Source organism: Hemicordylus capensis, chromosome 13, assembly GCF_027244095.1.
Source record: "Hemicordylus capensis ecotype Gifberg chromosome 13, rHemCap1.1.pri, whole genome shotgun sequence".
Classification (NCBI taxonomy): domain Eukaryota; kingdom Metazoa; phylum Chordata; class Lepidosauria; order Squamata; family Cordylidae; genus Hemicordylus; species Hemicordylus capensis.
In genome coordinates, this window is record NC_069669.1 from 3703347 (window position 1) to 3720890 (window position 17544).

Consider the following 17544-nt stretch of genomic DNA (forward strand, 5'->3'; position numbering starts at 1 on the left):
AAGCAGAGGAAGTGGGGAAGCAGCCACACACACACACACACACACACACACACACCCCACAGACACAACTGTTTCCAGAGAGAGAGGGAAGTGGTGAGGGGGGCATGGGGTGGAGGGAGCAAGGCACTGTTGTGCAAGAAAAAGCGTGCGTGAGAGAAAGGAAATTTAAGAATGGAATTGGTGCCAAGTTATTCCCAGTGCCTGGTTATTCCCAGCCAGAAAAGGAAGAGTTAATCTCACCTCTAGAAGTGAAGAGATAAGGGGGGTTCATATGTAAATGGATTCTCTGCATACCTGCTTTTGTGTCAGGCAGGCACAGAAGCAAACTCTTCCCAAATCTCAGAAAACCAGCTACTTTCTCATGACGGACATACTACAAGTGCTGTCAGCCAGGAACGTGGAGATATGATCCGATGCTGGGCGAACAGCACCTTATGCAAGACGGTGTCCAAACCCAAAGCATGTGAATGCACACCGAGCCTATACCTTGGGAAGCAATTTTAAGAAGCCATCTGGAAACCACCCTGGAGGCAGCTCCCAACGATAAGGGCTGTTCAGTGGGATCAGCCTACTTTGCAATGTGGTGGGTTCCCTTCCTCTAGAGGTGTTCAGACACAGGCTGCTGGACAGTGTTTTAGAGCTGCTTCCCTCATAAACAGACAGTGATCGTATGTACGTTGGAAGGGAAGGGAAGGGAAGGTTGGTGTCAACTCCTGGTGCCCACAGAGCCATGTGGTTTTTTTGGTAGAATACAAGAGGGGTTTACCGTTGCCTTCTCCTGCGCAGTAGGAGATGATGCCTTTCAGCACCTTCCTATATCGCTGCTGCCCAATATAGGTGTTTCCCTTAATCTGGGAAACACACCAGCGGGGATTCATACCAAGAGCCTCCTGATCTCTAGGCAGGTTGCTTCCCTGCTGTGCCATTAGGTGGCGTGCCAAGGACTTTGCAACTCTCAAATTCTATGCTCTGACGGGAGGGCATGACGTAGGGCATAGGTGCAAGATCTTGAAGCTATTCACACACACCTACAGGGCCACCCTCCAAAACGAGGTTAGGAGTTTTCCCAAGTGAGTCTGAAGCTGCCCAAATAAACCAAAGCAAAAAATGGATTTTTTTAAACCCCAAATATAAATCGGGCTACATTCTGATGAGCAGTGAAAGACCCGGATTGTGTGTGAAGTGCTCCCCAGTAGCTTGCAGGGACTGCAAGGTAAATCTGGCCAAAATGTGAACACACACACACACACACCGCCTCCATTCCAGAGGAGATGCGAACTCAAAGCCGGGTGTGGAAAACTTCTGGGAGAGGGAATGCTCTCCTATCCCTGTTTTACCAATTGTCGGTAAATTACCAATCGTCACTACATTTCCGGTAATTGTTTGGGCAGGCGATCCTCCTACCCAAAGGACAGGACCAAATTGTCTGCGGGGAGGTAAGCTTTTGGGGGTTTCCTCCCCGCTCACCCTCTTGCCTGTTCTCACTGCTCCTGAGAAAGGGCTCCTTGTGTGGTATTCACACAAGAACAACACCAGGCAGACACAGAGCTCTTAACAAAGCATTTTCACTAAGCAACAAGCACATCAAGGAAAGACAGCAGATACAAGAGCTGGGCAGACTCAACCTACTCTCATAGAGGGAAACCGATCTGCAGACTCACTACACAATCCAGACATTTCTAACAATTATCCCTCCCTTCCAAAGTGCCTCTGCCATACCAAGTATATCAAAAGTCAGCTGTGAGCCTTCAGGAGGGTGTCCAGTCACTAGTCAGGCCTCCCAGGGGATTTGAGTCTCTGCTCCAAACAGTACCAGTCACGATTCATGAAACAATTCAAACCTATCTAGCAGGAGGGGTATCCATGGGGTTGGGAGCCCTGTACCCCCACCAGCCTCCTGGAACCAGCCCTGGACACAGGCGCACGCTTTCCCTGTTGTACTCCTGCCTCTGCCTCCCGCCCCCACCTCTGCAGTCTCCTTTATGCTGAAATAAAGACTGTAAGTTCTTTGGGTCCTTTTCTCAGTTGAAAAGTGCCCAGTGTATAGATGGAGCGACATAATCAATCAGTCAACCAATCAACCAGTCATCCAGTGTTCAAATCAATCAGTGTTCAGTTCAATTCAGTTATTTATTTACGGTTGTTGACCAAATGTCAATCAATCCAGCCAATCCACCAGTCACCCAGTGTTCAAACCCTGACCCCTAATCCCAGCAGTGTGTGGCCCAAGTGGGGAGGGGAAAGCAGCAGGCACTTTGCACATGCTTAGAGATAGCCTCTTTATCACTGATTCATTTAGCACTGTCAATATACCGTGTGCTTTCCAGAGTAACAGAAGGAGGCCCCGGGGTAAGAGGGACAGTTTCTTATCTACCCCGCCAGCTAGACCCCTGCACTTCTCACAGCAACAGAGGAAGCTGCCATATACGAGTCAGACCATTGGTCCATCTAGCTCAGTATTGTCTGCACAGACTGGCAGCAGCTTCTCTGAGGTTGCAGGCAGGAGTCTCTCTCAGCCCTATCTTGGAGATGCTGCCAGGGAGGGAACTTGGAACCTAAGATGCTCTTCCCAGAGCGGCTCCATCCCCTAAGGGGACTCTCTTACAATGTTCACACATCAAGTCTCCCGTTCATATGCAACCAGGGCAGACCCTGCTTAGCAAAGGGGACAAGTCATGCTTGCTACCACAAGACCAGCCACCTAATGGTGCAGTGGGGAAGTAACTTGCCTAGCGAGCAAGAGATTGCTGGTTCAAATCCGCACTGGTATGTTTCCCAAACTGTGGGAAACGCCTATATGAGGCAGCAGCGATAGAGGAAGATGCTGAAAGGTGTCGTCTCATACTGTGTGGGAGATGGCAATGGTCAACCCCTCCTGGATTCTACCAAAGGAAAACCACAGGGCTTTGTGATTGCCAGGAGTCGACTCCGACTCGAAGGCACAACTTTACCACAAGACCAGCTCTCTTCAGCCTATTGAGGGGATTTCGGCAGGTACTGTTTCTCTCCCTCCTGCATCAAAATAGCCAAATTCCCCACAGCACAGCCGTTCCCAGGGCAAGCTCTCCTCCTTTGCAGCCGTCCGCCCAACCGAGTAAACAGGGGCATTGCCCACCACAAGATCAACAGCAAACGGGGGTCTGGAACCCCAGTTCTAGAATCCCCATCCGCGTTTTCCAGACCGCCAAGCTCCATCCCAGGTTTTTGGACTGCCCCTCCAAGAGAGAAAACCACCTGGCAAGGAGCTAAAAGAAGTGGGTCTACCTTGTGATGGGGAAGCGAGAGAGAAACAGCTGCTGTGGGAGCCTCCGAGGTGGAATCCCGGCCATGGGTGCAGTTAGGATGCATTCAAAGCCTGACTGCATCTCAAACCGGGCGAGGCCGTGTGCTGAGTTCACAACCAGGTGGATGTTGTGTGCCATTAAGAACCAAGAGGTACATCAGGCTGAAAGGGTGCCACCCTCACTTATTTTTCACACGGATGCCTTAAAAGCTTGATCATTCAGAATAAAGTGTCATCCAACCTCACTTGAGCGATAGCCCTGCTATTAGAGGATGCTTACATTTCCTTGGGACAAAGGCTAGAGCTTCACCTTCTGCTTCATAGGTGGAGGAACAGCTGACGCATTCAGGACAATGCTGAGATCTTAGACACAGGAATATCTTGGAGTGGGACCCTGAAATTTCATCACCCCCAGTAGCAGATGGAAACCTATGGAATTCTCTGCCACAAGATGCGGTGACAGCCAACAGCCTGGATGGCTTTAAGAGAGGTTTAGATAAATACATGGAGGACAGGTCTACCGATGGCTACTAGTCTGAGGGCTATAGGCCACCTCCAGCCTCAGGGACAAGATAACTCTCAATCTCAGTTGCCGGGGAGCAAAGGCAGGAATGAGGGCATGCCCTCAGCCAGGGTTTCTTAACCTTGGGCCCCTAGATTCGTTGGACTACAACTCCCATCATCCCCAGACATGGTCTTTGTGGCTGAGGTTGATGGGAGGTGTAGTCCAAAACCATCTGGGGGCCCAAGGTTAAGAAACCCTGCCCTCAACTCATGCCAGAGACATCTGGTGGGCCACTGTGTGAAACAGGATGCTGGACTAGATAGGCCTTGGGCCTGATCCAGCAGGACTATTCTTATGTTGAGAATGGGGGCAGGATTTTGGAGATCTGGGAAGGTAGGGGTGACATTGATAGGAGGAGACCCACTCACTAGCAGTGGCAGAGAAGATCTGCCGAGACCCTGATGCCAGTATAAGCAGATCAGAAGAACCTTCCGGGATCAGGCTCAAGCCTCATCTAGTCCAGCATCCTGTTTCCCACCAGATGCCTCTAGGAACCCCACAAGCAGGGGCTGAAGGCATGTCCCCTCTCCTGCCTTTGCTCCCCTGCAGCTGAGATTCAGAGGCAAAGGAGCTATGCATAGACTTGGTCCTCCATGAATTTCTCCAACACACTTTTAAAGCCAGCAAAGCCAGTGGCCCTCCTCGCATCTTGTGCCAGTGAGTTCCCCAGGCTAACTGTGCACCATGTGAAGAAGTACTTCCTTTTCTCTATCCTAAGTTTCCTTCCAGTCAGGAAATCTGCTTCCTGAATACCGGGACAAATGGCTGGGCTCAGAATAAGACCACTTCAGCGGCTCGCTAATTTGCTCAGCGCACTTTCGGCTCCTAGCTCTCCCAGCAAGATGGCAGTCTGGTCCTTCTGCCTTCCTCGGTTTCCTCCTGGCACGTCTGCCGGCAAGCTTTGAGAACTTATTAGAGTTAAAAGCCTGGCCAGTAACTGAATTGAAAGGACAATGAAGACCATAATGCTAGTGTGTGCGCTCTCTCTCTCTCCACTGATTGCTCTTAGTAATGGATTATTATGGGTTTCTGTCTCTGTGGAAGGTTCTTCTCCTGACAGCCAACCCCCCCCCCCCTCGTTGCCAAGGGAAGCACGGAAGAGCTGATTTAACACATGCAGGTTTCATTGCTTAACCAAAGCAAGATCAATAGTCATCATATTAATAAATAATGCTCATCTGGTAGGTCACAAACTGCAAACTCCTGGCAGGTAGCAAGCAGAGGCCACACACGAGCTGTTGCCACCGTGCCTTGCTTTCAAAAGGGACCTGGCGTCGTGCGATGCTTTTGACGGGGGGAAAGTCGCCCGCCATCCTGAAAGGTAAGGCAAGGCTCGCAGAAGGGACTTGGACCCAAACGGCAGAGTCAGGGCCCATGCCAGCAAAAGGACACCCTTGGGACTCAGTGCCCTGAGAGGGATCGCTGCTGTCCTGGACCCCTGGAGAGGATTGGGCCCAGCTCGCGTGGTAGGGTTGCCGCCGACCAAGATTGGCCTGGAGTGCCCCGAAGCCAGCATCTGTCTCCAGGAAAGTTTGAAAAGCCGTCTGGGAAGGCTTAAATCCACATAACAAAAATATCAACCACTAGAAACAGTCTCCGTCAGAGATGGCAACTCCAGTGGGCCACCAGCCGGGCGAGCCCTCTCCCACTCCCCTAATTGGAGCAGCACAGACACTTTCCCTTTATTCTCGCCACAGGATTTTAGCCAGAAGAAGCTGCCTTTCGTCTTCCTTTCTTTCCCCCATAGCACCTGTGAAGTGTCGTGGTGCCTGCTGGGGCATTATGGGAAGGAAACATGGCAGGTTCCTACCAGCCATGTTCCCTTCCCACAATGCTCCAGGAGGCACCACAATACTTCAGGAAGTCTACCTGAGATCACCTGGTCAAGGGCTCCCCAAACCTGGACCCAGCCCTAGACAGGTTGCGGAGAGGTGCACAGACACATAAGCAGCACTAAGACACCACTGACAGGGGCCCACATACAGAGAACCAAAATAAAAATAAATGCAGATTCTTGACGTCATAAGAGCTCATTTCCAGTGTACAAGGGAGAGATGTGGGATTCACTCCCACACAGCATAAAGCAGACTGTATAGAGATATGCTGTTGAGGCAGTCATATATAACTACATTAGGGAGGGGTAAAAAAAACACAACCCATATGGTATGATTTTGCTTTCTCACCACCTGCAACGACCAGTTAAGACATTTCAACTTGACAAGTTAAAGCATTTGGAGAACACTCTGCATTTGGCAAGACCCAACAGAAACCAAGTTCATTCTGCCTTCGTCAAAGGGTTGCATGCAACAATTCAGACGACTCGACAAGATCGGGCTTTACTAGAATCCACAACAACAGCCACCTTGCGGGGTTCCTCTGCTACCACAAGGCACCCTCAGCATCTTACCTCTTTGAGAAAACCTCCTTTCCTCTGCTTTCTGGATTCAGAGGATTAACCCTCTGAATGAACAAGAGGGTTAATTCTGACAGCGGACCCCAAGCTATCCATGAGGCTAGTCCAGTGGAGGAGACAAGTTAAAGCGCTGGCCCATTTTGAGCCATGGAAACAACCAAACCAACCAACCAGCTCCCAAGACGTGGTCTCCATCCAGCGCCCAAACAGACGGAACTCAGAGGGGTTGCCAACCATCGGAAGCCACCCAGCTCAGAAGAGAAAGGATATGGGTTACAGACCAGTTTGAGGCACCAGCTGCGTGGCCGGGTGGTCTGGTCAAGGCAGAAGAAGACTGTGGAGGCCAGGGAAGGGTAAGGGACCTGGTTCTCTCCCTCGTGGGCTGGATCTTGGGTGGACGATCCCGCCGAGGCCAGACTGTCCTGGATGGATCTACAAGCGCTGAGCGCATCTTCATCTTGCTCCTCCCCGGGCTGGGGTGCCTGGCTGGGGACTGTGCCGGAGGCTATCGGGACCCGTACCTCGTCGCTCGCCAGTGGCTGGAAGGGCTCTCTCCTCTCGCCATCAGTCATGATAGCAGCCGGCACCTTGAGGGGACAAAGGAAGGAGAGAAGAGCCTGGTCAGGAGAGATGTTGCGATCCCTATGGAATACTGTCCACTGCCACCCACTGGAGGGGAGGGGCTTCGCTCAATGACAGAGCACCTGTTTTGCATGTGGAAGGTCCCACATTTGACCCCGGCAATCTCCTGTTAAAGGACCTGAAGTGGCCGAATGGGGTTGCTCATCTGCAACCCTGGAGAACTGTGGCCACCCACAATACACCACTCATGGACCAATGGTCCGAATCAGGACAGCAACATAAGAAGCTGCCCTATACCGAGTCAGACCACTGCTCCATCTCGCTCAGTCTTGTCTACCCAGACTGGCAGCAGCTTCTCCAAAGCTGCAGGCAGGAATCTCTCTCAGCCCTATCTTGGAGATGCTGCCAGGGAGGGAACTTGGAACCTAGATACTCTTCCCAGAGCGGCTCCATCCCCTGAGGGGAAGATCTTCCAGTGCTCACACTTCTAGTCTCCCTTTCATATGCAACCTGGGCAGACCCTGCTTAGCTAAGAGGACAACTCATGCTTGCTACCACAAGACCAGCTCTCCTTTGTCTTGAAGCAGGGAGGAGAGTTGGTCTCATGATAGCAAGCTTGAATTGTCCCTGTTTGCATTTGATTGGGAGACTACAAGTGTGAGCACTGGAAGATATTTCCCTCAGGGTATGGGGCTGCTCTGGGAAGAGCACCTGCATGCTTGCATGCTGAAGGTTCCAAGTTCCCTCCATAGCATCTCCAGATAGGGCTGAGAGAGACTCCTGCAGCCTGCAGCCTTGAAGAAGCTGCTGCCAGTCTGGGTAGACAATACTGAGCTAGATAGACCAAGGGTCTGACTTGGGAGAAGGAGGCTTCCTATGTTCCTTTGTTCCTAAGGCAGCTTCAGGAGTTCTCAGCCTTGGGCCCCCAGATGTTGTTGGACTACAGCTCCCACCATTCCCAGCCACCATGGCCAGAGGTCCTTGTGAATTGCAGTCTGACATATGGGGATCAAGACAGAGAGCCTCTCTGCATAGGAGGCACCCGGAGCTTGGAGGCAGAGCACTGTCTTTGTGATGCCACAATGTCCCAGGTCCAGTCATCTCCAGTCAAAAAGGACCTCAATGGGCAGGACCTTTCTATGCCCAAGATCCTGGAAAGCCCCTGCCAATCAAATACTGGGCCAATGGACCAATGGTCTGACTCAGGATACTGCAGCTTCGTCTGTTCCAAGCAGATCAGAGAAGCACGAGAAGCTGGAAGTGAGGTCCTGCCTAAACTACAAGTCTAACCCGGTTTAACGGTTGTGGTTTTCTAACCAGAAATCCTCTGATCTGTGGTTCATAAGAGTGAGGCAGGAAACTGGACTTGGGAATTCTTCTCAGCCTTTCTTTTGGGGGAAGCCACAGCTGTTAAAGTGGCTTAAGACCAGTTATGCTTGCATAAGCCCACATGGTCTGCTGCCCATTGTCCCAGATGTAGCATGTCATTGGAACATAGGAAGCTGCCTTCTACCGAATCAGACCCTTGGTCCATCTAGCTCCGTATTGTCAACCCAGACTGGCAGCAGCGTCTCCAAGGTTGCAGGCAAGAGTCTCTCTCAACCCTGTACCTGGAGATGCTGCCAGGGAGGGAACTTGGAACCTTCTGCACGCAAGCAGGCAGGTGCTCTGCCCAGAGTGGCCCCATCCCCTAAGTCAGGGTTTCTTAACCTTGGGCCCCCAGATGTTGTTGGACTACCAACTCCCATTATCCTCAGACACAAAGGCAATGTCTGGGGATGATGGGAGTTGTAGTCCAACAACATCTGGGGGCCCAAGGTTAAGAAACCCTGCCCTAAGGGGAAGATCTTCCAGTGCTCACACATGTAGTTTCCCATTCAAATGCAAATCAGGGCAGATCCTGCTTAGCAAAGAGAGCAATTCACGCTTGCTACCAGCTCACCCCCCATATCCCTTTTTAGTCCCCCATATGGGAATGAAGTGGAAGCAGATTTGGCCCTAGTGACTTCAGCTGCTAACTCCTAACCAATGACTAGGATGTTGGTTTGGATGAAGACAGACAGAGGTGTCTGAGTGTGGCGGAGGGAGCGGGTTTGCACCCACATTCACTGGACAGCATCCCGATCAAGTTGGTCATAACTTAGTCCCAATGAAATTAGTTGTTAGTCATGACTAACTGGCCTCATTGATTTCAGGGGTGCCTAGCAGTGGCAAGGCCTGCCTGGGTGAGGCAGGCACACCTCTTTCCCAATCTCCTCACCCCACCCACCTCGCCCGCCCCTGCACTAACCTCAGGCACATGGGCTGGTCATTTGACTGGTTCCCCATCTACTCTGCATGCAGGGAGTCCCAAGTTCAACCCCTGACAGCATCTCCAGGTACAGCTGGGAGAGATGCCCATCCAAAACCCAGGAGTGCGGCTGCCAGCCAGAGCGGACAATCCTGCCCTGGATGGACCAATGTTCTGACTGACTATATGGCAGCTTCATCTCTTCAGGTTCCTTCACAGAGGTCAACTGAAGAGAAGGAAAGGGATGTGTGTGCGTGGCGTTTTCAGCCCGAGAAGAACTCGCTTCTCGGTAGGGCGGTGTGTGTGATGCAGAGGTGGAAACGACAGCTGGCAGCAGACCAGGACTTGTTTTATCTCCTTCCCCACCTTCACGATTGTATCAATGTATTAATTACATTCAAGTCTAGCAAAGTCAGCGGGAGAGGTGTGAAAATGTTTGAAGTCACAAAAGGAGGATGGAGAAAGCGGAAAAACTAAGAGAAGAATCAGGGCAGGGGAAAGAAAGGAGAAATGGAAGGACACCCAAAGAGCCCTGCTGGATACAACAGACCAGACGTCTGTCTCACCAAGTTTCCCACAGGAGACAGCCAGAAATCCCAAATGGGAGGCCTACAAGCAGGAGATACAAACTGCCCTCCCCCACGGCTGTCCCCCAGCAGCTGGTATTCACTGGTATATGCCTCTGAACATGGTGGTTCCCATCTAGTCATCAGGGCAAGTCATCATGTCTAGTCATCATGGCACTGATATACTTCTCCTCTTTCATGCATTTGTCTAATCCCCTTTTAAAGCCATCGAAGCCTGTGGCCATTGTCACATCTAGTGGCACGTCTTGTGGCAGGGAGTTCCATACATTAATCATCGCTGCACAAAGAAGGCCCCTTCCCCATTTAGTCTGTCCTGATTCATTCTACTGCCCAGTTAGTTTCACTGGCAGTTCTTTTGTTATCTTGTTTAAGAGAGAGAAGGAGTGTCCGGGTGGGGGAGAGAAATGGAAAGAAGCGGAGGATTAAGAAGACTAATATTTATTTAGGGACCACCATCGATGCAGAGGGCTGTTTCAGAGAGCGATAGGCCCCTGCCCGGAGGAGTCGGCATTCCAAATTTATGCGGGGAGGGGCGCGAATGGATAGCAGGCAGGGAGAGGCCAGGCTAACCAGGGATGGAGGCGAACAGATGTCCGAGGCAGCTAAAGGCCGGGAAGGAAAGGGGGGTGTGTGTGTGGCATTGCTACTGAGGATAACAGAGCGGGAAAGGAAGGGGTTACTGAGAAACAGAGCGGAGAGGAAGGGGTTAATCAGAGCCAGCAAAGCCGAAGGTGGGAAAGAAAGCAGGGAAAGGAGGAGGAGGAGGAGAGCGGACGGGCGAGCCACGCGCCTCATTGTTCTCCGCTTCCCCTCCCCTCCCCTCTTGGTCAGGGACTGTCCCGCACTCGGGTCCCCCCCCGCCCCCTCCTCTCCACGCGCCCCATTGGGGGAGAAGCGGCCCCTCGCCCTCCGCATTGTCTGAAAAGTGAAGAGGTGCTGGGGCGGGCGCGGGGGTCCAACTTGAACGGCGCGACACGGACCTTGCCCCAGCATCGGGCGCAGAAGTGCAGGGAAAGGCGCGGGGCGGGGCGGGTCCTCACGGGCCTCGAGGAGGGGGAGGGGCACGGGGGGGTGCTCCGTCAACTCGTTTTTAATAGCATTTATTTGATTTTCCCAGAGAGGGGGGGGGTGTCACTTGGAGAGCCAAGTCCTAGCCACGTCTACTCGGGAGTGAGCCCGCCGCATTGAGTTCAACGAGGGTTTACTCCCAAGTAAGTCTGCCATAGGCTCCTGGACAGGCTGACTTGAGAGGCAAGCGCAGCTCATTAGGTGGTTGCCTTCCCCGTGAACGGGCAGAGGAGCGGGCTCCATAATCCGGCGGGGTGGGTGGCGCTGCTGGGCTGGGCACCTGGTTTGGGCTGGGCTGGGCGGGGGGGCGGCAAGCGGGCTGCCTTACCTTCGTTCCGCGGACCTCTGGCTTCCCACACGCATAGCCGTGCCTTGCGGTTCACATGAGCCCAGGCAGCAAAATCCACTTCCAAGGTCCCCGAGAGGAGAGCGCGCGCAGGATCCGCTTCCCCCCCTCCCCACCCCCACCCCCGGGATAGGAGGTCTCCGGCTCTGTCAATCCCACGAGCAGCTCCGGCGAAGGGCGGTGGGTGCCCTGCGAGGGGAGGGGAGTTTCAAGCCACGGAGTCCCCCATGGTCCTTCTACGCCCGTGCCTCTTCTCTCCTCCACCCTCACATGGACCCCCAGAAAGGATGGAGAGAGAGCCGGTCTTCTTCCGTCCCCTTTGCGCCAGGAAGCTCTAGGGAGGCGTGGGGAGGGGGCCACCGGATCCTTTGCAGGGGAGGGGGCCGCCAGGAGTCGGGTCCACCGGATCCTTTGCAGGGGGAAAAGAAGCTGGCTAAATGGGAGCGGGAGAGAGAGAAAGGACCCCCGCGGTACCGGAGAGCGCTTCGCCTTTGCGCACACTGGAAACTTCAGACTTAACCGGTGGGAGGGAAGGGAAGAGGAAAAGGGGTGGAGAGAACGCCAGAAAGGGGTGGGCAGCCCAGAGAGCTGCTGCCGGAATCCCAGCCGCGAGAGAGCCGAGAGAAAGAAAAGGATCCCACCCAGCCAAGCAGCAGCCGCCGCCGCCGCCGCGGGATGGAGAGCCGGGCTTGGTGCGCTTTGGAGAGGGAGCCATGCGTAAAAGTACCCCGGGCGCACGGCCCAGAAGAGTCAAGAGGTGGCCCGTCTCCAGGGCGCACCGCCGCCTCTCCAGCTTGGAGAGGGGGTGTGCGCGCGCGTGTCGAACTCAGTGCGTATAAATGAGGTGGGCTGGTGGGAGGGTGTCTTTTTTTTGGGGGGGAGGGGTGTTGCACGCTTTCTTTCGGCCCCGAACTGCCGTTTGCTATTTTCCCCTCCCTCCCTTTCCCCTACTCCTTTGTTCTCTCTTGCATATGCCGCTGCCCAAGGTGGCCGTTCGGTGAAGGTCAGACTGCACGCGGTTCAGAAGTTCAGCTGCTCTGCTGGAGGAGACAGGGAGGGGTTAACCCCTTCCAGGTGCTCAGCGAGGCCACCCCCCCCCCCGAAAAGGGAAAGGATGCGGGAAAGCCGCAAGCTTTGGGGTGCATCACTGGCTTACCTAGCCTCGCCCTATACCTGGGTGGGGTTCGCAGAGGAAAAGATGGAATAACTCTCTCGCCTCTCTCCTAAGGACTGCACAACTAACCACGCGGGGTGGGGGGCGGGCTGGCTCTCCCCTCCCTGAAACCGGAGCAGCTGCAATTCCCAGTTGACATGGACACATGCATGGAGAGCAGGGCGAGGTTCTAGCAAAGGCTGAAACAAACGAGGTGGGGGAGCGGCGCTTCATTTCTCCTTCCTATGAAATCATATTTTAACTCCAACCTGCCCCCCACTGATCTCACATATCCCCCACCACACCGCTTATCAACCTTGCCATTTAGAGAATGAAATCCACTTTCTGCTCCACCCCGCCCCCCAAGCACACCCCAAATAGGTCACCATAATGGTCTGATCAACTCACTGTAAAGCTTGTCCCTTCCCTTCATTACTTAGAAATTCTGATACCCACATTCAACTAGGGTAAGGTTATATTTTAAATTCCAGCTTTTCATTTTAGATTCCAGCTTTTCAGAGTATCCTGAAAGAGCAGCAAATTCTCAGATATATTTTATCCCCATGGGGTGTGTGTGTGGAAATGATCCACCTTCAGTCATAACTGTTCTGATTCCTTTGAAATGAGGTTTAAGGAAGGGGTTCCCAAGCTTGGCCAGACCATTGTGCCTGGAGATGGTGGGAGCTGTACTCCAAAAACATCTGGGGACCTGGCTGGCATATGTTCGCTCTCTCTCTCCTGGCTTAAGGCCCATGAAAAGTCAGTTCCAGCCCTGATGTGATGGGTGGGAGAGACCATCTTTGACCTGGGGGGCAGCATGGGGGGGGAGCCTCAATCCATCTAGGGGATCAGAACAGTCGTTTACACTGCAGCAGTTTTGATGTAGTTAATCTTCCCGCTCCATGACTTAGTATTCAGAATAAACATATCAGGCTGGAGCAGGTAGTGGCCCATTATAAGCACAGCACAGGCTCTGGGGTTCATTCCAAGCCAGTGAGTTTTAATGGAAGAGAAGAAGTTTAAGGATAAGAAGAAGGAAGTGGTGGTGGTGTGGGTGGGTGGGTGGGTGGGGGAATACCCTGCAGACCATTTGCCTGGTGGATTCTCACCCGGGACCTTTGAAAATAGATTAGTTTATTATGACCCGCAATATTCAATTTGCAAATGCAGGCTCCATTGTTATTCGCTGCTGGTTAATAATGGAGCAGATTGAAAATGGAGGTCAGAATGTCTCCAGAACAGAGATGAGACAAATGGGGAATGCTATTCACACACACACACACACACACACACACACACACACACACACACACAGTGTTTTATGATGCTGCCATGAGATTGCACTGAACGTGGTGTGACCAGCCCTGAAGTGAAGGACACGAGCCCAGGCGACAAAGCCCCAAACTGAAGAAGAAGCAGAAAGAAGCTAATTAGGGGAAATAAATTGTTCGGTGCAATGGAGGATTTGTGTGTTTGATTTGGGGATGCGCAGCTCACGAAGACGGTTTACCTCTTGCACGTAGCTCTGTGCTTTGAGCAGAATAAGGGGGAAAAGTGACCTTGGCTTAATTTGGATTTAAGAGAGCGAGAGAGAGCGCAAGCAAGCATGCCTAAGAGAGGTTGGCTGGAAGTGCGGAGAAAGAGTAATCTCCAAGTGTCTGGAGATGTTCTTGGCTCTTTCCCCAAAGGAAAATCTTTTCCATTTCATATCCTCTTGCTTTTTTATTCCTTCCAAAGGGAACGTTTGATATAACAGCACATTTCCCTCTCTGCAGAGAGTCTTCGGAACACGTCAAGGCGACGTAGTAAAGTTCAGCTGTTGACACAGCAGACCTTTCCCGACATGACCTTTGAAGGCTGCCTCCATAGAGAGAGGCAGAAAACCTCCCCAGTTTCAGGAGAAGTTGGACCATGGCATGGCCCAGTGAGATATGACTGTGGCGTTCTTCAGCTGGGTCCCTGACATTTCTTTCTACATCCAGACTAAAGGACTCCTAGGGACATAGGAAGCTGCCATATACCGAGTCAGACCATTAGTCTTGTCTACACAGACTGGCAGTAGCTTTTCTAAGGCTGCAGGCAGGAATCTCTCTCAGCCCTGTCTTGGAGATGCTGCCAGGGAGGGAACTTGGAACCTCGATGCTCTTCCCAGTGGTTCCATTCCCTAAGGAGAATATCTGCAGTGCTCCTACCATGTAGAGGCTATTCCCACGACCACAGGAAAGCAGGCTAAGGGAGCCCAGCTTGCTTTCCTGCAGTTAGGAAGCTGCCGTATACTGAGTCAGACCCTTGGTCTATCTAGCTCAGTATTGTCTACCCAGACTGGCAGCGGCTTCTCCAAGGTTGGAGGCAGGAATCTTTCTCAGCCCTCTCTTGGAGAAACCAGGGAGGGAACTTGGAACCTTCTGCTCTTCCCAGAGTGGCTCCATCCCCTACTATGGGGAATATCTTCCAGCGCTCACACATCAAGTCTCCCGTTCATAAGCAACCAGGGTGGACCCTGCTTAGCTCTGGGGACAAGTCATGCTTGCTACCCACAAGACTAGCTCTCCTCTGAGGCTCCCAGCAGTAAACCCCGCTAAATACCCCTCCCGTTAAATGAGGTTAGCAGAGCAAGCGCTCCGCTAGCCCCGTCTCCCCAACTGTGAGATGCTGCGGCATGGCTTCACACCACAGTGACTCACAAGGAGAGCCCTGGCCGGGAAGTTGCCGGCCTCGGGGGTCTCCCTAGAATACCCTGTTCACTTGTGCGGGGCATTCTAGGACTTCCAGGGGCTGGGCGGCCCCTAATCCCTGCCGCCCTTACCAGTTCCGTGATGGAGCTGGTAGTCGGGGACAGTTCCCTGCTCGTGTGCGGGGAGAGAGGGCTAAGCCTGCTCTCCCCACAAACCACCTCGAGGCACTTCACTTTGATCGTGTGAAGCACCTCGTAGTCTCCCATTCACATGCAACCAGGGCAGACCCTGCTTAGCAAAGGGGACACGTCATGCTTGCTGCCACAAGACCAGATCTCCTCCTCTTACAAAAGACAGTAAAGGTAAAGTGTGCCGTTGAGTCGTTTTCGACTCCTGGAGACCACAGAGCCCTGTGGTTGTCTTTGGTAGAATACAGGAGGGGTTGACCATTGCCTCCTCCCGCACAGTAGGAGATGATGCCTTTCAGCATCTTCTTACATCACTACTGCCCGATATCAGTGTTTCCCATAGTCTAGGAAACACAGCAGCAGGGATTCGAACCAGCAACCTCTGGCTTGATAATCACGTCATTTCCCCACTGCACCATTATGTAGGCCTATTGAAATTGAAGTCGCTGTTTAGAGTGGTTCCTGATTAATACTGTTAAGTAAAGGTAAAGTGTGCCGTCGAGTCGGTGTTGACTCCTGGCACCCACAGAGCCCTGTGGCTTTTCTTTGGTAGAATACAGGAGGGGTTGACCATTGCCATCTCCTGCACAGTATGAGATGATGCCTTCCGGCATCTTCCTATATCGCTGCTGCCCCCTATAGATACCAGCGTGGGTTCGAATCGGCAACCTCATGCTTGCTAGGCAAGTCATTTCCCGCTGCACCTACTTGGTCTGAATGTCAGCCGGTGACTTCTGAGATTCCTTTCATCTTTCGAAAGAGGGACTTGACCTGTTTGGGTCCCATATCCACAAAAGTGAATCCACAATGGCTCATATTGGCAAAGGCCACATCTCCTCAGCTTAAGTGTGCGTACAGCCTGACTCCAAGATGCTCTCACTCGGCTGGCTGGCTGTTTCACATTCTGTTGGCCTCCCCACTTGGGCACCCTGGATGTTGTGGACTACAATTCCAATCATCCACTGTGGCTCTAGCCGAACACCCTCTGGGGTTTCCAGGTTGGGAACCCCTGTGCTAGGCTATTGGGAGCCCTTCAAGTCTGGTAGGGGTCTGCTCTGAGCCTGGTGTCCTCTGTTGCTCTTGCCCATCTAACCAAGTGGGTTCTTTTGCTTGCTTCATGGAAGGATCCAGTGGGATTAACCGATACCCCAAAGCAATCCCCCAAAGCTGGTTCTCTGGGCATCCCATCTGGAAGCAGGAGGAGGTGGCGAGAACAGAGGAAACAGCAGGATTCTGGTGGGAATGGGTCATGCCTTCTGGAAGGGAAGCCAAGGCGTTGGGGAGGCAGCTGAAAGAGCCTAAGAGAGAGCCTGGCCAGATCAGACCCAAAGGCCTATCTGGTTAGCATCCTATTTTCTCCAGGGGCCTCTGGAGAGCCTACAAGCAGGGCTTGAACACAGGGGCCAACGAGGGTTGAGAGACCCACATGGTTCTGAAGCTGACCTGACTGCTTTGGCAACCGGGGTGGGTGGGGGGAGGCAGTGACTCAGCAGCGCTCCTTGCCCAGGGGAATGTGGGGAGGGCATGCGTCATGCACAGTCACAGGTTAGCCTCAGCTCAGTTCTAGTGACTTGGTGGATGGTGAGTTAAGGACATGCACACTACAATCCAGGGCCAGACTGATGTGCAGATCCAGAAAACACTCTGGATGCGCACACACACGCGCACACACACTCTCTCTCTCTCTCAATCTCTCTCTCTCTGGCTTTGGGTCCAGTTAATCAGGGCATTTCTATGGACAAATGGACCCACTTTCCCCCAAGGCCTTGATCTGGTTTGTGCATCCCAGAGTCCAACAGTGGCAGCAGGAGGAGAGCAGTGGCAAGGATGAATTGTCCCCTTTGCTAAGCAGGGTCTCCCCTGGTTTGCATTTGAATGGGAGACTACATGTGTGAGCACTGGAAGATATTCCCCTTAGGGGATGGGGCTGCTCTGGGAAGAGCATCTTCCTGCTTGCATGCAGAAGGTTCCGAGTTCCCTCCCTGGCAGCATCTCCAAGAGAGGGCTGAGAGAGACTCCTGCAGCCTGCAACCTTGGGAGAAGCTGCTGTCAGTCCGTGTAGACAATCCTGAGCTAGACGGACCAAGGGTCTGACTCGTCAGGAGGCAGCTTCCTATGTTCCTATATAAGTGCCTTTGTCAATGTGCCACAGGACAGAAAACTAGCAAGACTCAGGGCCATCAACTTCTTATTGCGTGCAGCAGATGCTCAAAGGGCAGAGGTTGATGTCCCATGGCTTGGAGCCATCTGTGTGGATTTAAAAGGAACGTGCCTTTGGGTCGACTGCATTTTCGCGAATGCAGGCCAACATTTTGGCAGGTTCAAAGGGGGCTTTTTAGAGCATTGTTTGTGACTGTACACCTCAAGGGGGTGGAAAAGCAAGACCCATTTCCC

General features: G+C 52.8%; 1 protein-coding gene across 8 annotated transcripts in view; it reads right to left on the reverse strand.

Annotated features, from left to right (window-relative positions):
* CACNA1H (calcium voltage-gated channel subunit alpha1 H) overlaps positions 1-17544 on the reverse strand; it is a 485794-nt gene that overhangs the window by 231730 nt on the left and 236520 nt on the right. For 7 of the 8 annotated variants that reach the window (XM_053276619.1, XM_053276620.1, XM_053276616.1 and 4 more), the window contains one exon: positions 6532-6848. In XM_053276619.1, the coding sequence (XP_053132594.1) occupies positions 6532-6848 (317 nt within the window). Of the gene's footprint in view, positions 1-6531; positions 6849-11116; positions 11238-17544 lie in introns of those variants that run through there. The other variant, XM_053276621.1, reaches the window with a different exon arrangement.